This window comes from Oreochromis niloticus, linkage group LG17 (genome assembly GCF_001858045.2).
Source record: "Oreochromis niloticus isolate F11D_XX linkage group LG17, O_niloticus_UMD_NMBU, whole genome shotgun sequence".
In the NCBI taxonomy this organism is placed as follows: domain Eukaryota; kingdom Metazoa; phylum Chordata; class Actinopteri; order Cichliformes; family Cichlidae; genus Oreochromis; species Oreochromis niloticus.
This window is the reverse complement of record NC_031981.2, coordinates 2,238,140-2,262,914: the sequence shown is the minus strand read 5'-3', so window position 1 is coordinate 2,262,914 and position 24,775 is coordinate 2,238,140. Positions and strand designations below refer to the sequence as shown.

At 43.5% G+C, this 24,775-nt stretch overlaps 1 protein-coding gene across 1 annotated transcript; it reads right to left on the bottom strand.

Moving 5' to 3' along the window:
- Positions 1-221: 221 nt before the first annotated feature.
- mllt1a (MLLT1 super elongation complex subunit a) lies at positions 222-23,312 on the bottom strand. Its single transcript, XM_019347063.2, has 13 exons — positions 23,150-23,312; positions 16,912-17,092; positions 16,272-16,354; positions 13,795-13,938; positions 11,978-12,103; positions 9,501-9,803; positions 9,151-9,453; positions 8,766-8,853; positions 8,498-8,609; positions 7,841-7,940; positions 7,371-7,439; positions 6,347-6,418; positions 222-6,235 (listed from the first exon to the last, which is right to left on the bottom strand). Exons 1-13 carry the CDS (start codon positions 23,159-23,161, stop codon positions 6,110-6,112), a joined length of 1,719 nt encoding a protein of 572 aa, XP_019202608.1. The 5' UTR covers positions 23,162-23,312; the 3' UTR covers positions 222-6,109.
- Between the last annotated feature and the right edge of the window lie 1,463 nt (positions 23,313-24,775).

Genomic DNA, 24,775 nt, shown 5'->3' with positions numbered 1-24,775 from the left:
CAAAAGGTCCACGCAGCCTCCCGGGTTATTGATCAGCCTCCGCCAATAACTGTCCCTCCCTATAGCCGCATTTCCTCAATAGATGGTCAATGCATCACGAGCATTATGAGCCGGCCTGCTGCTTGTCCTTTTAACCCTGCGGCCTGCGATGACCGTCACGTGAACTTTACTCGAACCCTTGCAGCGGGTCACGCAGCGGTCAAGGATCGGACACACGGGGAGGGGGGACAACAGTACTTAATGACTTTATTAATAATATGATTTCAACATAAAAAATAACATTAAAATAACATGTTTCGTCCTCGTTAACAACTTGCATCATACGGCCACATGGTGGCGTTGTAATGCCAAGTTTGTTTGTTTTCCTTTTTTTGTTTTTTTCAAAAATACCAAATTGTTCTTCAGCCATCCAGTTCATTTGTTCTTCCCGCCATTCGTCGCTTCGACCTCGTACAGGGATTCAGACGCCGCCCTCCCCCCTCCCTCGCCCGCCCCTTTAAAAGAAAAATAATCAAACCCTTTATAAATACAGGCAACCCTGTCCCCTTGTCACAGACACATTATGACAACCACTGACACAGGAAACACCCCGTCTGCACATGCCCCCTCCCTCCCGCCCCGCCCCTCTCCACACATTATCAATGAACCATTTTCTCAGTTTTTTTTTTGTGTTTTTGCTTTTTCCTCATCCTCTAAAGATCCACACAGTAGATAATCTACCTTTGCTGTATTAAACACATATTATATATAATATAGACTCAGCTGAAATGCTCCACTCTCACAGCCCTGTGCACAGAGTTGCAAAGGGAAGGGACAGCTGGGGGGTTTCTCCCATCTATCTCCCATTCCCTTCTATAATGTTCTTTGACATTAACGATAACCACTCAGGCTTGTCATCTTTACTGCTTGGTGCAAGTTGCAGTTCATTAAAGCACATCTTCTGAGACAGATATTAATATTTAAGACAGTTTTCAGTGTTTTATGCAGATCCAAGCCAGAGAGGGGTTCAAACATTTAAAAAAATAACAAACCAGGAAAAATGAATAGCACTTTAACTTCCAGAGCATCTCCTCCCACTTTGCAACTCTTGTTTCTCTATGTTGTGTTTCCTCAGGCTCAAGTTGTCCTAACATAATAAAATGAAGATGACGGTCTCCGTTTGGGCGCGCACATTTACGAACGTGCAGAAAACCCAAACTGGACACGACAGAAAAACAAACCGTTTTTCTTCTGCTGAACCAAAGTGCGGACTCCTCACGTCCCTCCTTGTGGTCCAGTTATTTGTACTCGGAGCAGAGGGTGATAAAGTTTAGCTCATCCAGCAGTTTTGTTTCATTTGTTTTTCACCCGCCCGCCCAAACACGTGCTTCTCGGTGTTCAGCTGTCATCAGAATCATGATACAAAACAAAAAAACAAATTTTTACAGGGAACATCCCCAACATCTTATGCCTAAAACAGATTTGACAGGCATGTTTGTGAATAATAGCGACAACATGCCAAAATAAAAGACAATTAAATAAGAAACAAATGGTTGGCAAACAAAACAAACTCAATTCATATTGTATTGCATGTAAATATTGTATAAAATCCTTAAAAATACAGTTTAGGTAACTACTTAAGTACTGAAGTCATCACAGCCAAAAGTGCAGAGGTCCATAAATAAAACGTTGACTGTGGGTAGATAGTGGGGCTTCTCCCACTCTCACTGTCTCCGCCACCACCACAAGGGACCAAATGAGCGCTCGGTCAAAGGTCAGAGTTCATGAACTAGGACTTCTAAGTTCCCACATCGGTGCACAGAGGACAGAGAGGAAAGTTGTTCGTTTGAAATTCTCTCCCATCACTGACAAACACGCACGCAAGATGCACTAACGTCACTCACACGGCTGCAAAATTCACTCTCGGGCCTGAAGTTCTGCTGACAGAGGCACACCTCGGGAAAAATGAAGGTGGCACAGAGGGAGGAAGAAGGGAGGGGCGGGAGGGGGGCTACTGCAGGGCACATGAGGCGGCGCCGATGCCGATTTTTGTTTTGGAGACATCTTCCGTGTCCGTGCGGCGTTTACGGTAAGGGCAATGGGAGTGGGGCGCAGAGCCAGGCAGGCAACAGAAGGAGAGAGCGAAGTATTAAAGCTATTGGAACGTCAGGACAGAAGCACAGGAAAAGGAAAAGGAAAAGCGAGGGAGGAGATCAGTGGGCTGGTGTCTGAGAGAGCGTGAAGCCTAAAGGGGGCCACAAAAAACCAACATCGAGGCCCCAAATAAGTCCAGAACTCGCGCTCAGTTCTGACTCGTTTGGGCCTCACAAAACTGGCTCCTGTATGTGTCAAGCAGACGTTTGTTCAGATTACGCAACAGGAAGCTACTCACGAGCAAGAGTAGTGTCATTAATGTTCGATAAAACTGAAGATCCCTTTAGGGGGAAATTCTGCAGCAGCGTTATAGATATATAGAGCATAGACAGAGTCTGAGAAGAGAACACATAAAAACAAGTAAGCGATATACAGTAAATACAAAGAACGTAAAGAGAAAACAATAATCAAAGACTAAGAGCTAAAAATAAGAGTAGATATTACACTGGACTCTATTACACAGAGAGAAGAAAGCGACATTTGTGCTTCTCTGGTTTGTTACGATCTTTTTACAGTACGGATTGATGCAAAGAAAACTATTGCATACAAATGATTGGTCTTTAGTCCACAGCAGGAGGAGGAGGCGGAGCTTCTCCGACCTGGTGGGATGGTGTCCGTTAAATGAGGTTACAGTAAACACGCGAGGATAGTTTTTGCCAATTCAATTAGAGTTAAATTGTTCAAATCACTGTGCAAAGTACTCAACTACACAAAACCTCATCGTTTACAGCAGTCGACCTCCATCATTTAACACCATTTTAGTGCGTCAACGTGCTTTCCAATTAACTTTTAAAGCGGGCGTTACTGATGATTGTCACTTCTGACTTTGTTCAAGTACTCTGTTGACTAGGTCCCGATCATTAATGCATAAATCACCACGGCTAGCTTACCGGGTCCCGTCCCAAGTAGGCTCACAAACACCAAAGATCTGGCTCAAAGCACCGCAGAGCAGTGGGGAAGAAAATTAAAACTGCTCAATATAAACTTACATTATAATTAGATTAGATTATTGAAAGCCTCTAATATCAATATTAGCTTTAAAATAAACAAACAAAATATAGTCTAGTCTCTAACATCACTACCTCTGGGATAAACTATGTTTTAACACGTCTTAAATGTTTGAGATACTGAGTGCATAAAGCGAGTGAATCTGCCGATATGTTGATCACCATCATTTTTAAACAGAATGAGCCACGCAGCATACAGTCACTGATCTGATTAGTTAGAAGAAGCCAGCTTTGTGAGACCATCAGTCTGATTCCTGATGTAAAGACCAGCGTGTTCATTTTCTTGCCTTCACATCTATTAGTGATGCCGTTCAAGTGCCTGGCGACTTGATATCGGACGCTTGGCTGTTGGCTGGCACGCTTAACTCTGCTTGAAGGGGGAGCCTATTGAACAGCACGCATTACTGGAAGGAACTACCACGCGGTCGTCCGACGCTTCCTCATTAAAAAAAACCTAATCCCAAAACTGAAGAGGACAAAATCTTGGCCGCCTTCTGAAAATTCCCAGAGGGCCCGATGAGTGGAAATATTATTGATAAAAAGGGACGACAGCCTACAGAGACACTGGAGAGGAGAAGCAGGGATGGAAGCTATTAGGAAAATACTGGATAGTCAGGCATCCCAATTAATACTAGTTTCCCCAAGGGGAGGAGGGGGCTGGGGTGGGGTGGGGGTGTTCAATCTGTGTGGGCATGCCTAACAGAGCGCACCCCCTCCCCACTCACACACACATATACACACTGCAAGTCGCAGGAAAAAGGCACTAGAGTGGGGCTGTTTCTAGCCGTAGAAAAGTAAAAGCGATATACATTCATAGCTCACAGGTTATCTGGGAATAAATACACAAAATGCACTTGTAGAAAAATAAAATGTAAAAAAGCGTGGCCCCTATTTTTGTTTTGTTTTTTTTAATTTTTGGAATCAGGGAGACAAGTATGGCTACTTTTTCACGGCTTTTTAAACCACCCCCTCCCCCCATTTCTCCCCACCCTACCGTGCCCGACCCAACACTTAAAAGGCAATTCAGGAGTGACCCTCCGCTGCTCCGGCTGCGAGCAGTCGAGCCCTTTCACGCACACCAATATGGGAAGAAGGGAGGAGGGGGACGAGGGGGGGGTGAAGTGGAGGGATGGAGCGAAGGGAGGGGTCGCTGTTGGTAGGAGGTCAAGGCTCAGCTTTCAGTGCGAGGAAGGAGAGGGGGAACTGAGGAGAACGCTTTCAGATGTTCAGACGACAGAAAGCTCACTCACACACACTCACACACACACACAGCACACGTCTCAGTGTCTTCATGTACAGTGTTCAAAGCTGGAAGGACCCGGGAGGCAAACATGTGCATGAATCTCGGTACCGCTTTGCTTTAAAGCCTCACATTGAGCATTCACGAGCACTGCAAATACTCAACAACTGGTTTATAACACACTATAATTACATATGAGGTTTCACACCCGCTTTCAAGTGTGGCTGTTCAGACAGACACACTCTGACTTTAGACGATGAGTATAATTCAATAAAAAAATGCCATGAAACGGGACTATGTTACTCTGAAACTTACTTCTAAAAGTAAAATATAACAGTGGTTGTCTAGTGTATGACCCTTTTCTCCTACAGGACGCCGCCTTTGTTTGTAGCTTAGAGTCGGGACTAAAAGGCTTTCTGGCTTTTATTTACAGGAGTTTCTAAGACGCGTGCGCCATCTTTTACTGCCACAGAGGGGAATAAATGAATTCAAGTGAAAGGCCAGTCCCCAAATCTTTACTGCAGAGACCCTAACCGGGCTTAGAAAAAAGCGGCAAAGAGTTAGAGTTGTCACACGTAATGAGCGCAACTATCAGACCGGACCTCTCCGGTGCGCGCCGTTCTTCTAAAACTTTCTCGTCATGTCAGATCGTGTGCAAACAGCTAACGCTCTGGTGCGTACGCCGCGACTGAGCCGGCATCACACGTGTTGCCTCCTGCAACCCTTGCCCAAACCACATTAGTAGTATTTTCAGCAAGTGAATCTTTTACTGCTCTGAGTAACGTGTGAGAGGAAAACAAGAGGAAGAAAAAGACAGCTCATCTCTTTGCTCCTAAAACTGCTGCATGCATGAAAACCTCTTAAAAAAAGAAGAACTAAAAGTCTTTATGGGTTTTAACTCCTATACTCTGATCAATGCGATACATGAGGAAACGCGTATCTGCTTACAACTACATTATAGTGTGTCACAATCCATTTGTTTGAAGTTTATGTACCTATTAATGTTAAACAGGTGGCTAATAAAGTAAAGTGCTACCTTAATTCTTTATATGTTGGTGTATGCTTGGGGGAAGAATCAAACTGGCTGTTTGTGTTCAAGCTTCACAAACAGAGAGAAGTCAGTAACCACAAAGACAACATCTCCCCTTAAACCTCAGCAGTGCTCGCACACACACACACACACACACACACACACACACACACACACACACACACAGACAACTCAAGAGTATGTCGAGAGAGAAATGAGCTCCAGCTGACAACGGGGGGTGGGGGGGAAGAATTGGAGTGTTCTGCCGAGTAAGGAGTGTGCATGTAGAGGAGGAGGAAGAGGAGGAGGGGGAAGTATTAGGTTTGCAGAGGCGGGAGCAATGAGGGTGCAGGAGGGTGGAGGAGGGGGTGTGGGGTGAATTCCACACCACTGCACAGACTCGAGACGAGAGATGTGTAGTGAAAATCCTGACTGCAGACGGAGTTCTGCCGCTCCGGTGTCTCCTTCCACGCCTCCCGCTGCTCCTCCTCCAGTTCTCTCCCCGGCATTGCGCGTAGGTGGTGGAGTTGCGTCTTCGTGTGTGCTTGTTCGTGTGTTTCTTTTTGCGCGGTACTTGTTCGACGGTTCAGTCAGTCCTGCGAAAGAGCTGCGACAGATCCGGCTACCCGTCTCCTCTCGAAAGAGCAGACGCAGCGGCGAGGCCGTCTCCGCCATCCGCAGGCCGGCTTCCACTTCCTGTCACGTGGTCGCCTCCAGGTAGCTCTGTAGTTTGCGGACAGTGGACTCGTCCAGTGAAAAGAGGTCAAAGTCAAAGGTGGTGTTGGTCACATTAAAATGGCCCGTCTCCTCGATCAGGTTGACGATCTGATAGAGAGGAAGATCAGTTAACGTCACGGCAACCGTTAGCACCATAGGTACACAGAATCAGAGCATCACAGGGAGATGTTCTTATTTAGTTTTGGCACAAGCACACACCTGCTGCAGGACGTTACGCTCCCTTAATGCCATCAGTCTGCGGTGGAGGTCCACCAGTTCTTCTGTGTAGGCCTGCTCCATTGGGACAGGAGGGAAAAAGAGGAGAGAGAATAAAGTCCAAGGAGTTTAAAAATAATAATAATAATAATGATGATAATAAAGTGTTTAAGAGTCTTCCTACTCTGTCAGCACAAAATCGTGACTCTAGAGAGATTTGTTTTCTACATCGGGGAGATAAAGGACACATGCATGAAATACACGAGACTAACCATCTGGGAAAACTGGGAACTCTAATATTAAACTGATTCAGAGACTAGACGCATCAGTTCTGTCGTTATCAACCGATCAGTATGTTCCATCTCAGCTTTGTGGTAATCGATCCAAGCAGGAGGTAACAGCAGGAACAAAGAATCTCTTCTGCTTTTAGACGTTTAGTCTAAATGAGGTGCTGATGGGGGTTCAGTCACCACCTCAGCCAATAAATCTTCACGGGGGAATCTATAAAGGGTTGCATGTGTTCTCCAGATTTTGGGGGCTTTTAAATGCAGCACTTTGCAGGTTTTAGACTCTCATACTTCACGGAGCAACATCTGGAGGATCTGGTCCCAAATCTTCAGTGGTGTAAGATGCACAAAGACACAGCAGCCGGGGTAATAAATAACTACCATCATGAGAAAAACACGAGTCTGATCAACATCGTGAAACATTATTATTAATCTGTTGGTGCTGGACATGGATTCCTCTTTGATTACTCCCTCTAAACGTGTTATGGTGTCAAAGTTTTGGACTCTTCCAACAAAATAAAGATCAGTTTACCAAATGCTACTTAAGCATGACTTTAATCATCGAAGAAAGAAGAAAGATGTGTTTATGGGTTCAAAGGCCAGAGTCTGTCTGCATAGCTGGATGAATTTACTGGTCATTACTGCATCTTGAATCCATTAATGCGGTCCCTGAACGCTGTCTAAAAGCCTCGTGTGTGTGTGAGGGTTTAGGCATAAAAAGTTTGATTTACCCTTCCTACCTTGTCGTATCCCTTCTTCATCACCTTCTCCGAGCGAAACGAGGAATCTGGGCTTTTTCGGACAGACACCTGCAGTTCAGAGACGACAGAAAAATGTAAAAGATGGTAAGGGGGTGGGGGTGGGGGCATACTGATAGAGGCAGTGATGAGACCACCTGCAAAAAAGGAGCAGGAATGCAAGTGCGAGCCAGGTGAATGGCTACAGACCACTTTGAGCATCGCCCTTAAACATACAGCCTGAATTATAGTATACTACATCTATACTATACTCACACATACAGAATGAAAACCCCAGAAAAGCAATAAACTCACAGCCTAAAGTCTTGTACCGCAAACCGCTCGTCCCACAGTTAGTACGGACCAAACACATGACAACAGTAAACGGACGCTGCGTGTCGCCTTAGCACTTCTATTCTAATGAGATGACTCTTTAATAAAGCGTGCAGCAGAATGAGGTCTGTATGACTCACTTTGTTATTGGAGGAGCTGTGTTTCTGTGGGGGCGGGGCCGGGTCTCGACTGGGGCGGTGGGAGCCGTCGCTGCTGTCACTCTCGCTGTCCAGGCTGAGTCTGACAGGGGTACAGGGTGAGGTCAGAGGTCAATGACATGCACACACACAGGCCTCACGTGCTCCTACTGACCATTGTAAGCAGAGTTAACCCTCAAGTATAATTTGCCTTATAACATAACAACAAGAGAAAGTTAATCAGGCAGACAGGTCTGGATATGACAGATTCATCTTATTAGACTACAGTAATGCTTTTTGCACATGAAGCACCTCAGCATAACTATAAAAAGGAAAAAATGATCAGTTAATACGCTCCAACTTTGACTTGTTTGATGCATATTGTGCAGCTTATATTCCCCCATAGACACAGTGCATATACACAGCTTTATTTCTCCTTTTTTAAAAATACTTTAAAAGGCCCAAAACATTAGTATTTGTTTGATGGAATAGAAACATCAAGCATTAACATGCATACCATGACTTTCACACTAGCGTGTCACACATGTAAGCTGACTGTTAATGACTTCTTCACGGATGTGCATGTTTCTGTCACTAATGTCAATTTCTGTGTAGGAAAGCGTGACATTTCAAAGAGTGGATGTGTTTTGGGGGACTGACCGAGAGTCGCGGTTAGGCGGGTTGGTTTTGATGGGCGTTTCTTCCTCTGAGGTGGAGTCATCATCATCTGACTCTTCAGACTGGATCTCCTCCACCATGGATCGCAGGGGGCCTGAGTAACGAGTGACCAGTCACACAAACCATCATCTGCCATCATTCTCAGCACCCAAAATTTGTATAAGGTCTAAATTTGCTCATTAAATTAAACAGTTGTATCTCATGAAATTCTATTTTTATGTGAAATGGGTCGTAGTTGAAAGAACCATACCTTGTCCTGGTTTCTGTCCCGGCTCAAAGTCAGAGTCTGAACTGGAATCTGAACTGGAGCTTTGAGTGGAAGGACTGGAGGGAGCCGACTGCTGTAAAGAGAAGAAGGAGAGATCAACGAGTCCATGAAGCGACAATAACGACACTCATGGGACCGAGTATCAGACGGGCTAGCTGTGACCTCACGATGAATGTAATGATGCATTGTTTTTTCTTTTAAATGGACAGGTAAGACCTCAGTCGTCAAGAGAAACGTAATCACACATTACTGCAGTCGGTGAGTACGAGAGCTGAAATGACTATGATGAGAATTTACTAACCAATTTTTCACATAAGATATTTTCCCGTTTCAAAGCTTGACTGAAGCGACAGTCTCGTCCTCCTACCTCTGATTTTGACGATGCTTCATCCTCTGAATTCGACTCCTCTGAATCTTGTAGTTTCTTGGCCTCTTTCAGTTCCTGCGTTTCGTTTTTGCTTTTGAACCAGCGACCCTTCTCTTTCGGGGGCTTCTTCTCAGCGTACGACTGGTTTGCTGCGGACGAGGACGATACACGGGGGGAGGTTCCTGTGAAGGCCCCGCCGCCGCCGGTAGGCCCCTTCGGCCCCTCGGAGCTGGCCTTCTTCTGCTTCTTAGCGCTCGGTTTGGGAGACTCCACCGTGGACGGTCGTTTCCCCGGTGCTTTGGGCTCCGGCGGCCCACCGCCACCTCCTCCCCCGCCTCCTCCGCCACTACCGGCCCCCCTCCTTTCGGGGACATTCCCTCCATCTTTGAGTCCTTCAGTGTGATTTTAGGCTCCTTGAAGGCCGCCTTGGGGAGGACCTTTACTTCATCTTTCACTTTGATGTCTGACGGCTTTTTTGAAGACGAGGACGAGGAAGGATCGCGGCCAGGCTTGCTGCTTCCGTCTCTATCGTTGTCTCCTTTTGAAGCGGCTTTGCTCTCGGAGTCCTTGCGTGGCCGCTCTCGGTGCTCCTTGGTTAACTTGTGTGGTTTGGGTCCTTTGCTGCTGCCTCCACTTCCTTCTTTGCTGGGTTCCTAGAGAGAGAAACAACATCATCATCATCGGCTCTTCTCCTCGACCATTTGGCTCAAATAGCCGCAAACAGAATATCAGCTCAGCTGCCTCGAGTACAAGCGCACCGTGTCCTCCCAAGATTCCCAAATCAAGCCTTTCCAGTCTGGCATGTAATCACATTACATGTGACTGTCTCAGTAATTAGTCTAAGTGAACAGAATAACATCTGCCTAACAGCTGTACGAGGCTCACCATCGCTTAGAGCTGAATGAGGACATCCTCAATTTCAGTCCCAGCATGTTTGTCTTTAATAGGCTCGAGATCTTAGCTGATTCTGTTAGCTAGCTATAACTGCTAACAAGCAAGGCTATGTGGAGCTGCTGCTGACGGGAATGTCGTTAGTGTCGCTGGAATCCGATTAGCGTGAAACACACTGAAATGTATTGATGGTGCTGGACAAATGTGATACGTGATTTGTCGCAGAAGATAAAGCACACGGAAAAATCAACGATGGCTCGGTTTGTAGTGCGCTTCAGAAACTACATTAGCCCCCCCCTCCCCGCAACCTTTCCGGGTTTGACTCGTGCACCTCTGGACCACCTTGGCAGGGTTTCTACTTGTTTTGGTTGCTCCAACCGCTTGCAGATGTCTTTACTGTTGACCTCACACTTCCACAAAAGGTCATCTTTTCACCACCATACAGTAGTCATCAGAGTTTATTTATTCTTTTATAGAGTAGGAAGCAAAGTATGAAGAGAGAGGTGGTGAGAGACACAGGTCATTGAAGTCGAGTTCTAAAGCGACCTCAACAGTGCTCCGTATCATCAGGTGCTGCTGAAACACTTAGTGGGCACTGGGCACGCCCCACCACCCCCCTCATTTACCAGTTTGCTTCTTCTTCAGCTTGACACAGTTTAAGCTCAAAGTGGGACTTCCAGTAAGCGCTCCAGACAGAGCGAGTCCAGCTGGGATCATTGGTCAAGCCAACGGTTTTAAGGTGATCACAGCCAAATCCATTTTCACGTTGCTTTCAAACTTCTGACCCCACATAAGTTCGTCTCTACTGAGTGGTGAAGGAAAAATCGGTCAGAGTGGAGGCAGTGGAAACAGAGTGCAACAAGCTGACATTTCTGTCTCATCTCAACAAATGGCCAAAAAGGTGTATAAGTGACTCTGATCACCAGATACTAACCAATTCCTGAGTTTGTGCCAAACGTGAATAATTTTCCTCAAAGAGCTGTTGAGACATCGGTCGTGAGAATGGGGCAGATAAACACATCGTCAACCCCGAAGCATATTTCCTCAGCCACAGCTGTCACTGGCACAGAGGCATAAAAGATGCAAATGTGCAAACAAACGCGCCACAGAGTCACAAGAGCGGCTTTTAATAGAGCTCTGGCAGTCAGCGCCCACTTATCAGCAAACAGTTTTACAGCTTTCTCAAAGTGACACTATTAAAGTCGATGCACACATTAGAGCTTTATCATATTGATTCACTGTTAAAAAACTGGAGAGAATGGCCACGTGCGTCTTCAGAGACTTCCTGCACCGAGTTTTTCTGTGTCAGCAGATGGACACAGCTGGATGAAACCATTCCAGCTCGAGCTGGTGTTCAGCAAACACCCACTCATGCCACAATAATCACGGGATTAATGAAACGCGCATTTCTATGTCAAAATAAAGACGGACATTCGTTTGCACGCGTGCCATAATCATAAGGCTTTAACAAATGACTACGTACAAGAAGGATCACGTAGAACACACCGGCCTGTGTTGTCGCTTTATCAGCTCCTTATTTTATCAAGAAACAATGGAATAGATTTAGAAAGACAATCTACTGCCCCACTTTTAAGAAAGACCGTACCAGGTCAGTTCTGTGCTGGCCTGTGAGCTGGTAGAGTAAACGTAAAGGGATCAGTTTCCTGTTTTCTTCTGATATCCCTCCTTTCCTGGCAGGCTGAGTAATTCTGCGTACAGATGCTCAAAAACAGCTGGTAGTGATTAGAAGTCTGAGTCAGGCTGTTTTGAAGGCTGATTTAATGATTTTGTTAATGTCTTTTAGCCAGAGAGTGTGTGTGTTTTTAGAAAATGCAATCGTTGGAGTTGACCAATAAAGCAGATTGTAAATTTAAGATGAATGAGAGAGGTGCAAAGAGAAAATAAAACGGTCTAGTGGGATTATTTCTTCACCAACCTTTGACACGTGAGAGGTCTTGGTCTTCTTGGGGTCTGAGAAGGCAGAGAGGGGGATGGTGGGGAGCATGGGGTAGTCTGGGCTTGGCCTTGACATGGCTTCTGCCCCCTCAGGGACCACCAACACCTGAAATTCAAAAAAGAAGAGGCTTTAATACGTGCAAGCTCCAAGAACTGAAGTAAAATACATGTTAATTTTCCCTGATAGATTTATAAGTGGGTTTTATAGTTGAAGCATCTAATTGAGTTTGGAAAGAAAATCAAACCGAATCAGTGTAAAAGATAACAAATGTATCATAAATTTATTTTATTTTATGTGCAAATAAAAACATATAATAGAAGCATATATTGAGGAAGACGCGCGGCAGCAGCCAAGATACAGAAACAGTGAAAAGCAAAGCTGATAAAAACTGTCCACACTTCCTGCAGCTCAAGTCTGATTGATTTCCAATGAATCGTGTCTTCATGGCGTCAATTTTGTTTGCAAATTTAAAAGTGCAGCAACTTAAATGTACAATTACTCTGGGTTTTCTCAGAATGGAGGTTAATGGCTACTACAGCATTTACACATCTACACCATGGAAAAAATGAGTGTTATATTAACCTCCTAGGACAGGCTTGGCCAACTCCAGGCCTCGAGGGCCGGTGTCCTGCAGGTTTGAGATCTCACCCTGGGTCAACACACCTGAATCACATGATATTAGTTCATTACCAGGCCTCTGGAGAACTTCAAGACATGTTGAGGAGGTCATTTAGCCATTTAAATCAGCTGTGTTGGGTCAAGGACACATCTAAAACCTGCAGGACACCGGCCCTCGAGGCCTGGAGTTGGACACCACTGTCCTAGGACCTGGCGTCCACATATGTGGACATCACATTTTGGGTTGTCTAGACCAAAATACTACATTTTGCTGGGCCTGATATCCATTCTATCAAAATTTTAAATTTGTGGATCTCATTTTTTCTCAGAAACAAAAATCAGGTAAAATAAATAAATAAATAAATAAAAAATAATCACGTAATTCTTTGTTTTTACGTTCATCAGGTCCCAATCAGCCCAAATAGCAAAAAGAAATTAAAAATGCATGCCATGAAAGAGTTCGGTTTTTAGAAGGTTAACATGAATCTCTGACGTTAGGTCAGCTAAACAGATTCACATTATTTAGCCAAATTAAAAATCTTTATAAACTGTATAAAAATCCATTTATTAGCCTAAGGGGGAAACAGCAGGGACATAAAAGTCAAAAGCTATTTGATCAGTAATACTACAGCATTTCAAATTATAGAATTGATTCAAATAATGTAACAATGTAACAATTTACAGCTTATGTGGATTATTTAAGTTTACACGAGGTTTTGATAAAAGTCACACTTTCTTATTTATCAGCCGTAGTGCTGACTAAACCGATTCAGCGGCCTCGTGTTCACACAATCCCGTATTTAGCGTTCGAGTGTGTAACATCCCAGCAGCTCCCGATCTCTCTCTCACACACAAAAAGAGCACAAAGAAGAAGAAACATACTTTTCAAAGTGAAATCTCAGGGTTTAATTCCTTCTAAGACCCCTTTTTAACGTAAATCGATGCTTTTTAAGACTTTAAGTGATCTCCTCAATGTGGGTTATCTGCAGCTCTTAAAGGATTAAAATGGGAGTCGAGAACAGGGAAAAAAACACTTAGAGCCAACGACTCCTCCCACTTTAATGCTAAAATACAGTGTGCCGTACTTGCTACTATTAGCGTCTGATATTCACTTTGATCAGCCATTTAGCTCTCAGTCAGTCGGCCTGGCTACGAGCCAAAGTGTCAGGCAGCCTCACCCCTCCAGCTTTGATCAGCTTTCTCCTGAATTCTTTGGTGGGGTTGTTGAAGGTGAGCTTCTCACAGCGCAGGTGGTTGACTGGTGGGTTGCCCTCCAAGTTAAGAAAAAGGTCGTAGTTGAAACACACTTTTTTGGGCTCCTCCTGAACAGGGAGAAGAAAAAAAGAAAGGTTTTAAAAGTCCTTACAGAGCACGTGTGGCACTCAATCACAGACATTTCACAACGCACAATAAAAGCTGAATGACTGCACCGTCAACCCGGAAAGTCAACAGAACAGAGACAATGCTGGAGCTGGAGTGCTGATAAGAAACATTCCTGAGGGAAGCTGTACAGCGGCGGAGCGTAGCGACAAAGGCACATGCATTAGGTGGCTCTTGAAAGATTTTATAAATAAAGTTTTTTAAGTAACCGCGATGATGGCTTAATGGTCGCTAATATTTACTTTCCTCTTCACTTTCCTTCAAGTCTTTTCTGGATCATCCTGACAGATTTGTCTCATTGTTTACAGAGCTACTCGCACATAAAAGGAGGATGTTGCAGTTTTGGAAGCAGTTCAAAGGTTTAACATTACAAAGAACTACAGAAGATGATGGCGCACTCATGTGCACAGGCCTTATCTCGTAATGCAAGCAGAGCGGTTCCTCCATCGTTCTTCTAAATGGCTGACATAAAGATGCCAGTGCTGTGTGATAATTTCACTCGTCACTAATAGAAACAACTGTTTCCACACCAGACGAGCCTTTCGCTAACACAATCAGGACTGCATACGGGCATTTCTCCTAAAGTGAAACTGATCCTATAACACGGCTTACCACAGGAGCGCACTCTGCTGCAATATCACTTTATGGTGCTACAGATTTGAATCATTTAACATTCGGGTAATCGCATTACTTCAAAGTACAAGAGTAAGATATCTGCCCTTATGTCAAATTAAAAACTGGCAGTTTTGAGTTACTATATTACAAATGGAGCCACAACGAAGGCGATTCAATGCACCAGATGTCAGCACACCTTTCATTACTCTAGTTATTTTTTGCCCGCCTTTAAAGAGGTCGTTGCTTTTCTCTATAAAAAGTGTCAGCTAGCATACTCGGGTAGTTGTCTTTAGATACGTCTCTGACAGCGAGCTCTGCATCGCCATTGGGAATATTCCTTCATACGCGCTCCTGGAGCCCAGGAGTCATCCAGCCAGTGTTTTGGTACGTCCGCAGCAAATAATAATACCATCTATAAACGTCATCTTCCTAACGCCTTTGCACTTGTGCAGTCACCTGTAATCACACGCCCACCTCCACACTTCAGTCAGAGCGTGCACACACTGTGGTTCTAGATATGACCGAACAAATTTATCTAGTGCTCCAAATATTCACCGCGTCTCTCTTCATGCAAAGGTTATTGTTGCAGTTTCGTGACATGTTGTTTATATGCAGGTCTTGTGCAAGTCGTGTTTGTATTGTGCAAACTCTCAGAGCACCCATGATGCCGTTTTAGGAGGACAGCCACCACAAATCTGATCTGATTAGCGGTCCTGAGGCTCTTTAATAGAACTATTGATTAAAAGCTTTGATCTCATGATGACTTCAAATCCTCCAGCAACACTTTTTCATGTGGAGCCATGATCTAGACGTGCAGAAAGACACGGCTAACAAGTCCAGAACGGCTCATTTTATAATCACGTGTGTGCAGCCGGTCTAAGTGGAAATCATAGGCGTACTTAACTTTGTTTAATAAACTACAGGTTTGCTAATTGCCAGTAATCACTGGTTACTCAGCTTTGGGGGGCTCTGCTTTCAGTCTAATCTTTCTAATGTCTACCTTTGATTTTCCATAAGAGGATGAAATGTAGCCCAGCCTTTAATTTGTAAATTATGTGATTATTGAGAGGGGATACTTCTGATTTATAGCGTACATATTTTTCCACCAGAGGTTCTGAACCATCACTGCTTTTATACGGCCACAAGTAATTTCATTACTCCTGGTAACTCCTGGACGGTAACTTGATTACGTGCACATCAAGTAAAAGGGAAACCCAGTTTTCTCTATCAAGTTAAGGAATTAACCCGATTAACATGGGTATTGCTGGAAAAGCCTGATTTCTCCTTATATGCTGCATTCCTGTGAGAATGTAAAGGCAGCCTTAAGTCCCATTCAGACTGGAGATGCATCTGTAAGGGAGGTGATTCTGTCGTTATTTGCAGCGGTCAGTGGTTTTTTACCCGCCCCCCCCCAGTTTTCCTGCAAGCCTCTGCAGACCATCACAGATTTTTCTCTCTGCTTTTTTCCTGTTTTATCCATTTTAACTCAGCTACGTGTAAAAATGAACTTTTAGAAAAATTAACATTTTCTAATGCATTTGAAAATTGACAAAAAGACTTTAAAGACTTTGTAGAGATTAAAGTTTAGATTCCAACACATTAAAAACAAAAAGGAGTCCACATATAACCCAGGTGATGGCTGTCGTTCAGGTATTCTCACCTTGTTCTTGAAGTAAACCTCAATAGGCATGAGGAAACCTGCGTAGCCCGACTCCTCCACTTTGTACGGAGGCTCCTTGCATACTGCAGAGAGACAAATTTGTTTTTTTAACCCCCAATAAAGAAAATAAATAATATCACCGACTGTAACAAACTCTGTCGAGATCAGAATATGCACGTATATTATCTAATTACTTAATTTAAGGGCATGCAAAAACAAAACGGCGGCACAAACTAGTGAGAAGCATGCTTTTATTCTGATAGAATTGCGTGTTTTTAGCATTAAATGACAGTGGACTAATTATTAGCATAAAGAGAAATATTCCTACTGGGCTGTCACAGCAGTACACAGTTTATCATTGTGCTGCCTGCCCTCACTCTGACCTCCAACAAACAACTTCATTTCAACATTTAGAAATCTGATCAATTTCTCATGCGTCATATGTAACAGGAGGAAATGTGTCATCTGTATAAAATCACAAAAAGGAGTGAAAAACAAAACCGTTTCCCTCCCCATGATGCGGTGCCTTTTCTTTTAAATCACCGGCCGTTTTCACTGTGCGGTACAGTAAAATAAGCTGGCAGAGAATGAAAATGTCTGGTTGTGTGAATGTTTACATGTCGTTATTGCTCTGTCCTACCTCTCTTGGGTTTGGGGAAGCTCTCGTGCAGCCGGAAGACAACCTTCTCTACAAAGTGCTGGATGTCACCAGTCTCTGGGCCTCGGACAAACACCATCCAGTCGTGGGTGAAGCCTTCCGATGTCACCTTCTTCCTTAGCTGAGCTCGGTGGCCCAACTCTAGTTTTACCTGCACAGTGCACTGAAAAGAGACAGAGTACTTTAAATACCAAGAATTCAATTCAATTTTATTTTATTTATACAGCGCCAAATCACAACAACAGTCGCCTCAAGGTGCTTTATATTGTAAGGTCGACCCCACAATAATACATACAGAGAAAAACCCAACAATCATATGACCCCCTGTGAGCAAGCACTTTGGCGACAGTGGGAAGGAAAAACTCCCTTTTAACAGGAAGAAACCTCCGACAGAACCAGGCTCAGGGAGGGGCGGGGCCATCTGCTGCGACCGGTTGGGGTGAGAGAAGGAAGACAGGATAAAGACGTGCTGTGGCATGGGAGCAAAACCATAATTTCAGATATTGTAAAAAAAACAAAAAACAAAACAAAATAAAACCACAGATTTAACCAATTAAGAAACTCATACTGACAGTTTGTCACATAGAAGTGAGAAAAGCACAGAAAATTAATCCCTTGAGATTTTTATGGGACGAAAGCAACCTGAACTTAACTGGCTTCTCGCTACATTTCCAGGCAATACTGTCACTCAGGTCAGTTTTTATTCATCAGCCAAAGTCAAGGGGCTTTCAAATCTATACAACACAGGACACAAATAGGATAAACCTAGTTTGCAACCAACTAATAATCAGCACCTCATTTTCTATGCAGCTTTCTTGTTTTTGGTCTTCGGAGTCAGCAAAAAGGTGAAAAAAATGAAAATAAATACATAAGCTCTGAGCAGACATTTTCCATTGTCTTGTTAGGTCCAAATCAAAAGATGGTTAGTCCTCCAACTCATTTAAGAAGCTTGTTAATTGTCATCTGTGCTGGAAAAGTGAGGCCAACTCAAATAATATCTGTCCGTCCATCCATACTTCTTAACCGCTGTCCAGTACGCCCTCAACAGTCTATTGCAGATATAACAGACTCATAATCACAGTTACATCTATTTCAGAATCACCAATTAACCAATCCTGCATGTCTTTGGACTACGCAGGCACACAGGTACATGCTCCACACAGAAAGACCCCCAGCCAGCTGGGGGTTCAAACTCAGGAGGTGCCTTTAAATGCACCACTATGAGACCCACAAATTAAAATTAATTAAAAAAAACCTAAAAATCTGCAGTAGTTTATTTGTTCTTATGAAGAAAGATCTGTAGATGAAAAGGAACGCCCTTCCTTGCATTAGATCTGAGACAAGGATTGAAAACAACAGATTTACGATAAAGGAGAAGGTGCTTTTGGCGGCACCTTTATTTCTGAACGTATCGCCACAGAGGAGCGATATCTGCATGTGTGACTGGGCCTGATTTACACCGAATCACTTTCCTGGTCCAATCCTCCCATTTATCCAGGCTTGGGACAGGCACTAAGCTCGTGACCCCCTGAGGCTGGGTTTGTGTAACCTCCCAGACTCAAACCACACATTTTTTTTGTTCACATGCAAGGTGAATGTGCTGACCGCTAAACTGCTAGATTAATGATTAAGAAGAAGAAAACACTTGGTCTGAAAAACAAAAACAGAACAGCTAACACGGTTTTAAGTTGGTTTGACATACTCTGCTTTTTTTTGCCTTTAATATAACATCATTCAGTAATAGCTTACACTAAAGTACCCTGCTAGCAAATAAAGAGGAAATAAATACTCCTGGAATAGTGAATTCATCTTTATATTTTACTAACAAATTGTTTAATAGCTTAATAAAACTCAGATTATCATTGAACACAGCAAAGATTTTCAGTCACTTTAACAACTACAGCCAAACGTGCCCAGACTTTGTCGGCCATCCCTCCTCTGTGCTGTTCCCATGTTTCTGTAACATCATAATGAATCTCTGGGTTTCTGACACTTGGCTAAACAACAGCTGAAGACTTCAAGTTTGGTCCTGAAAACATTGTATCCAACTGTAAAACAATAAAATACGATTTAAGCTGGAAATCTTTAAGTTTTGGGCGATGACGTCACCGTGACCTTTAAACAAAACTGCTTACCTTTACTTCTGTTGTTTTATAGAGTCGGCTATTAATCATAACAACTCTGTCTACAGATTTTAAGTCAATTATCAACTGCATTACAATCGATAATGACTGTAAGTCAAAGCCCCATGCCATTGGCTGCATCCCAGTCCCTGGCAGTGACAAATTAGAGCAGCAAAGACACCTTCCAAGCTGAGGTAGCTTATGAAATAAACATAAGCAAAGCCAGTTGTAAGATTAATCCACGGAGCAATTATTCATTGGGTCCCGATTCCACCTTGAACAAAACCTCCGAATCTCTCAAGTGTCGAGTCTTAACACTCGAGAGGAAAGAGGCCGGACAGAAACAAAGCCGGACTCATGCGGGGAAGCTCCCAGTGGAATGGGAGTGATTAGGTGCCTGAGCAGAACAATCTCAAAAGGTTTGTCCAGAAGAGGGTCGCGTTGTTGGGCTACATCTGTCTGCCAAGAACAATGACAGCAGCGGGCCACGCAAGTGACACAGAGCTGGTGGAGATAGAGCGCAGGAGGGGAAGCGAGGGGTGGAGGCAGGCGGGGGACAGAAAGGCACTTTATGTCCAGGGGAGGACTGAAGAATGTGGGGATTTGGCCCCTGCACCGAGGAGCTCGTGAGCTGGGACCGAGCGGGGGGATTAGAGGGGACAGGATTGAGATGAGCTGGTCTGGCACTCCCCAGCACGAACGCGCACAAATACGCACACACAAACAGGCATGCACATACACTTCCCCGCCTGGCGCTCTGCCCGGCCATTCTGTGGCAGTAATGCCCTTAAACTCCAGACTCCACCACACCCACAGCGAGCCACCATGGACTCCCTCCAATCATCAGTGCCCCCCTCCCCCTGAGGAGTTGGTTTAAAAAAAAAAAAAAAAATCAGGGTTGTGATAAGCAAACATAAAAATCAGGATGACAACGAGCCTAAGAGGAAGATGCTGATTGTGCTTCGGAAACACAAAAAAGAATGAGCGCTAAAATTTGGTGATTTCAGTAACAGGTAAACCAAAACGTTTAAAACCATTTAAATATAAATAAAGACTAAAACAATTGAATTTGAGGATTTCTTCATTCTCTGATATTATAATTGATCCTTTAGCAAACTGAAGATATCACTGAGGAAAAAAAAAAATCTCTTCTCAGAATTTTTAAGCATAACAAAAATGACAGAAAAAAAGCAATTAGCTCCAGGAGTGCGTGCAATATCTGCCAATAATGAAACAAATTAAGAGAAAGAGACAGAGAAACCTTCCTGAGGCAAGCAGTTAATTAGCTGTTAGTCAGAAAATGTGTGCGCAAGTTTTTGATGACTAAAAAGATAAATCAAACCATTTTCTAGCAAAAAAGAGTCCATATCAATATTCTCTCGTTTCACCTTCTGAATTGAGAAACATTTGCTCATTTGTTTTGACAGTAAACTGAATATATTTGTGTAGGTGATGGCTCAACATTGCAAGTCATCTGAAGCCATTACCTTGAATATTAAACTGGATCATTTTCAGACTCATTTAAGAAAACAATCAACCGATTTATCGATAACGGCGTAATACGATGAAACAAGAAGTATCCATTAAACACTTTTTTTTTGGTGCGGTTGCAGAGAAGATTACAATTAACATCTATTTTTATTATCAGTTAGTTTATAGATTATTTTCTTCAGTTGTTAATTGATAAATTAAGCTATTAAATGTCTGTCGTCTACACATTTCCAAATCTAAGGTGACATATTCAGATGTTCCGCTCTATGAGCAGTCCCAAACCAAATCAGAGAAGCAACAAAAATTTCACTGCAAGATTCAAAATGATTTTGAATATACAAAAAAAGAAAGAAAAAAAATTCTTCTAATATTTAAACAGTTTAAACTTCATGACAACAAAAAGCCAGTATTATGAAGACACTGGTGAGGAGACACATGAACCAAAGAGTGTCAAACTGCCTCTCAGTTTAGTTCTACTAAAATAAGCTGGGCAAACAGGCGTGCAGAGACACAGTTATTCGGCTAACTTCCATCAAAGCCAATGCATGGGATAAAAAAATAAATAACACAAAGCCACCGATATTGAAATGATGTGTGCATGCCCCCTCTCTCTTTCACTCACACAGTGCTTCAATTGAGGGGAAATACAAATTTTGGCAGACACACTGGCTCCCATGAAAACAATGAACTCCCAGCTGCCATGTAAATAACACCCCTCATGACCGTGTTAATCTCTTCCAGCAAATGAACGATTAAAATAAAAGTCAGAAAGTTTGCCTGAAAGGGGACAAAGACGAACAAGCGTGCACGACACCAGTTGTTTTGTGGGGATGCTGAACTCTTTCCCCGTACCGCGCAATCTACGAGATAACGGGGATAGAGGTGAAACAGTTACTTGTATTGGAAAATGGTCAATCCCTGGGAGCCACAGGGGAGTCACAAATAGCCTATCTGCGGCACCCAAAGAAAACAAGTGAGCATTGGAAATAGGGTGTGCGAACGAGCGTGTGAGGATTATGAAAAGCTGCACGACCACTCATGCTGTCATCTCAACTGCAGCGTTCATACCACAAAGATCAGAGCACGAGAAAAGAGGAAAAAAAGAGCCTCCTTTGCTGTCCACACAGAAAGCTGTATGACTAATCAAGCTGCTATCCCGCTGCTAATGTCATGATGTTGCACTATGCAATAAATTGAATTCCCCATTTTTAGTCTAAACTTGATCCTTCCCTGGGTCTGAAAGAGCAATTTAAACCTAATGAGATCTAATCCAACAACCTTGCAAATATGTCTCAATGTTCTGAAGTTCATTTGGATCAGTGAGGCCAGACATACTCACTACAAACACTTTTAGGAACAAAGCAACTCCGTTCAATGGGAACACATTACAAAACGACATCGCTGTGCCCTTGATCAAGGTAGAATTTGAATGTGTCCCAATAAAATGCCAGTGCGCGTGGTATTTGTGGAAAGTGTTTGGAAAAGCTATTTGCCAATCTTGCCCATGTAACAAAGGTAACATGCGTAGCACAAGTACAGCTAGAGAAAGCATTTAACTTGTAGCAGGAGACTTCCTCTGGATGCACTAAAACTTCAAAGGGGCCAAAGCTGAGCGGAGACCCGTTCCAAGAAAGTGGCTGAGCCACTTTCCATGGGTGTGTGTGGCCTAGCCATCTGAAATAAGTCCTGAATAGCCTCAGGCATTTTGAGAGTAACCCATTCTGAAGCAGCATCTACTTTACAGTTAGCAGATATGTAATTTGGTTTAGCCTCTTTTCTGTTTCTGTGAAATAAATTAGATACCTTTTTATGGTGTCATAAATTTTAACTGCGCAAATTTATATGTGCATTGCATAAAATGTCGAGGCACGACACTGCAAGATCACAAAGTTTACAGACCAGCCTTTAAAATTATGTTCTATACTGAGGATTCTCTGCTTTATAATAAGCAGCAAATCTTTACTGGACTCAACATTTGCCACACACGGAGCCTGTCAGTTTTTCACCATGCCACACGAAGGTGATGACCATTAAACATTAACCAAGTGCTGGCAAATAATGCAGACACTGCATGCTGTACGCAGATTGCTGGTTTTATTTGCTTTGTATGTTAAGGTTTCAGGCCGCTGGCACTGGAGACAACACCCGCCTCTCCAGGTTTCTCTCCCCCGGCGCCTTGTAGCGACTCCTTAGCTTTTAGCCAACGGCCGACACTGTCCTCATAGGTAGATTAGCTTAGCTCGGCGGCACAAAACCTCGACTTTAAACTGGTCTTCGTGCTGTTTAACGTTGTGCATGTGCTGTTTAAAGGCAGCAAAGCAGTAGCTCTAGCTCTCTTTGTGTGCCTGGCTGTGGCTAGAGCTATGCAGCGGTACTGACTGAATGGTGTAGTAGACTGAGCTCAGCTAGCGGTAAATACCGATGTATGAGTGCCCAGCTAGCATAGCTCCAGAGCCAAACAACTACGAGTTCATTAGCAGCAGGAGCATTTTTTTCTTCTGGCTAGCAGAACAGAGGATTCATTCCTGACCAGCCAGCGCTTAGCCTGCTGCCATTTAGAGCCTGAAAAGTTCATATAGCATCGGGAGACACAAAAGCCACTGTACCTGGTTCTCCATGTTTCTCTGGCCTCAGTGAATGATGGATATATTTACAGCGGCGTTAGTGGAGCTTCTCCCCAGCCTCGTCTACTCATTGTGTGTCTATCCTTCTGCCCAAAGCGGAAGGCAGACGGCTCCCTCCCCTCGCAGACGGCATCTGGCAGGCTACCAAAACAGAAAGCTCTCTCAGCCAATTGGAGAACGGCAAATGGAAGCGCTCTTGAAAGGAGCCAACCAGCGGTCGCCAAAGGCGGGCCAGTCAGCGAGCCGCAAATACAATTAAAGCATTTTCTGGTGGTTCTCTGGAGTGACAGCGAGCCTGTCCCAATGGCTACAGCTCTGTTTCAATTGTAAAATGCACAGCATGCTAATTGATTAATCGGGGTTCGATCGTATTGGGTTTCAGATTTTACCTATTGCTCTTACTGTCCTTAACGCAAAATCGATAGCACTAACAATCAGGCTAGTCTTACTCTTACAATCCTCTTATATTTACAAATTTAAAAAATGTCTTTCTTTGCCTGCCCTGTAAAAACTGCCATATTAAAACCTACAGCTTCATATCTAACCCACTGGAAAGTCAGTAAACACACACACACACACAGTGTTTTTACACCACATTTATTTAGGAAATGTAATAAGAGCCTAAAATATGGCAGATTGTTAAATAACAATTTGAAAATAATCATAAATATGAATCCAATAAATACAGACTATGTATAGGAGCTGCTGTTCACGCACAGTATTATGACTTTGCAGAATACTTTCAATGCATGGCCTCACTTGCAATATTACAGGGCTTTAAATGATCCGAACGCTTCCTACGCTGGCAAAAAGCAAGCATTTAAAGGTCACTGATGTAAGCTAAAGCCTGTAAAACCGGTTTTGTTTTTTTTCTTTATGGCCAGTTCTGATGTAATTTTATCCTGCTGTGTCTGAGGCATGGGCAGAGTCAAAAAGGAAGTTTATGGTTGCACAAACTTTTATGTGTCATCAAGATAAAAGTTTATCCACATACACCTGGGTATATCTGAATAAACTTAATTTTGCCCCAACGCCCCATCTCCCCAGGTGGCTGTAATGAGCTTAGACGACTATGTCTCAACTGGCTCGGTGCACTAGCTCCATTTCAAAAGTTTCATCTGAAAAGAAAGCGGTACGTCTTCTAATTGAAGACGTTTCTTTTATACAGACTCAGGGAGTTAGGGCCCATTGCAGTCAAGTCTGAGCTGAGACTTTGATGTGAGATTATCGGGCCTCAGCTCTGTGACAGAAGGTCACCACTCTCTCACTGGCTTGATGCCTCCCCTTCTCCTTCTCCTGCCGCTCAAAGTGATCCAGCCTCAGTCAAATTTGAGGAAAAGAAGTACGACCAGGCTGTCAGACATGACGGTGTCCAACTTATATTGAGATGTAAACCTTTAAATTCCCCTTTTCAACATGCAGTGAAAGACAAAATCCTGCCGGTTTTACAGATAACAGAGTTTTATTATAGTTAAATCAGCAGGACAAGTACAGCCAATAAGCTGGAGTGGAAAGCATAGATACGTGTGTGTTTGAGAGAAATGAAAGATGCAGTGAACAAAAATGCATTATTAGATCAACAGATTAGAGATGGGAGACAAGAAAACA

Excerpts from the sequence above, each read along its gene's own strand:
- mllt1a (XM_019347063.2), bottom strand. Across the intron at positions 9,804-11,977 it reads AGACCTCTCACGTGTCAAAG|GAACCCAGCAAAGAAGGAAG; the intron begins GTTGGTGAAGAA and ends TTCTCTCTCTAG. Across the intron at positions 6,419-7,370 it reads TGAAGAAGGGATACGACAAG|GCCTACACAGAAGAACTGGT; the intron begins GTAGGAAGGGTA and ends CCAATGGAGCAG.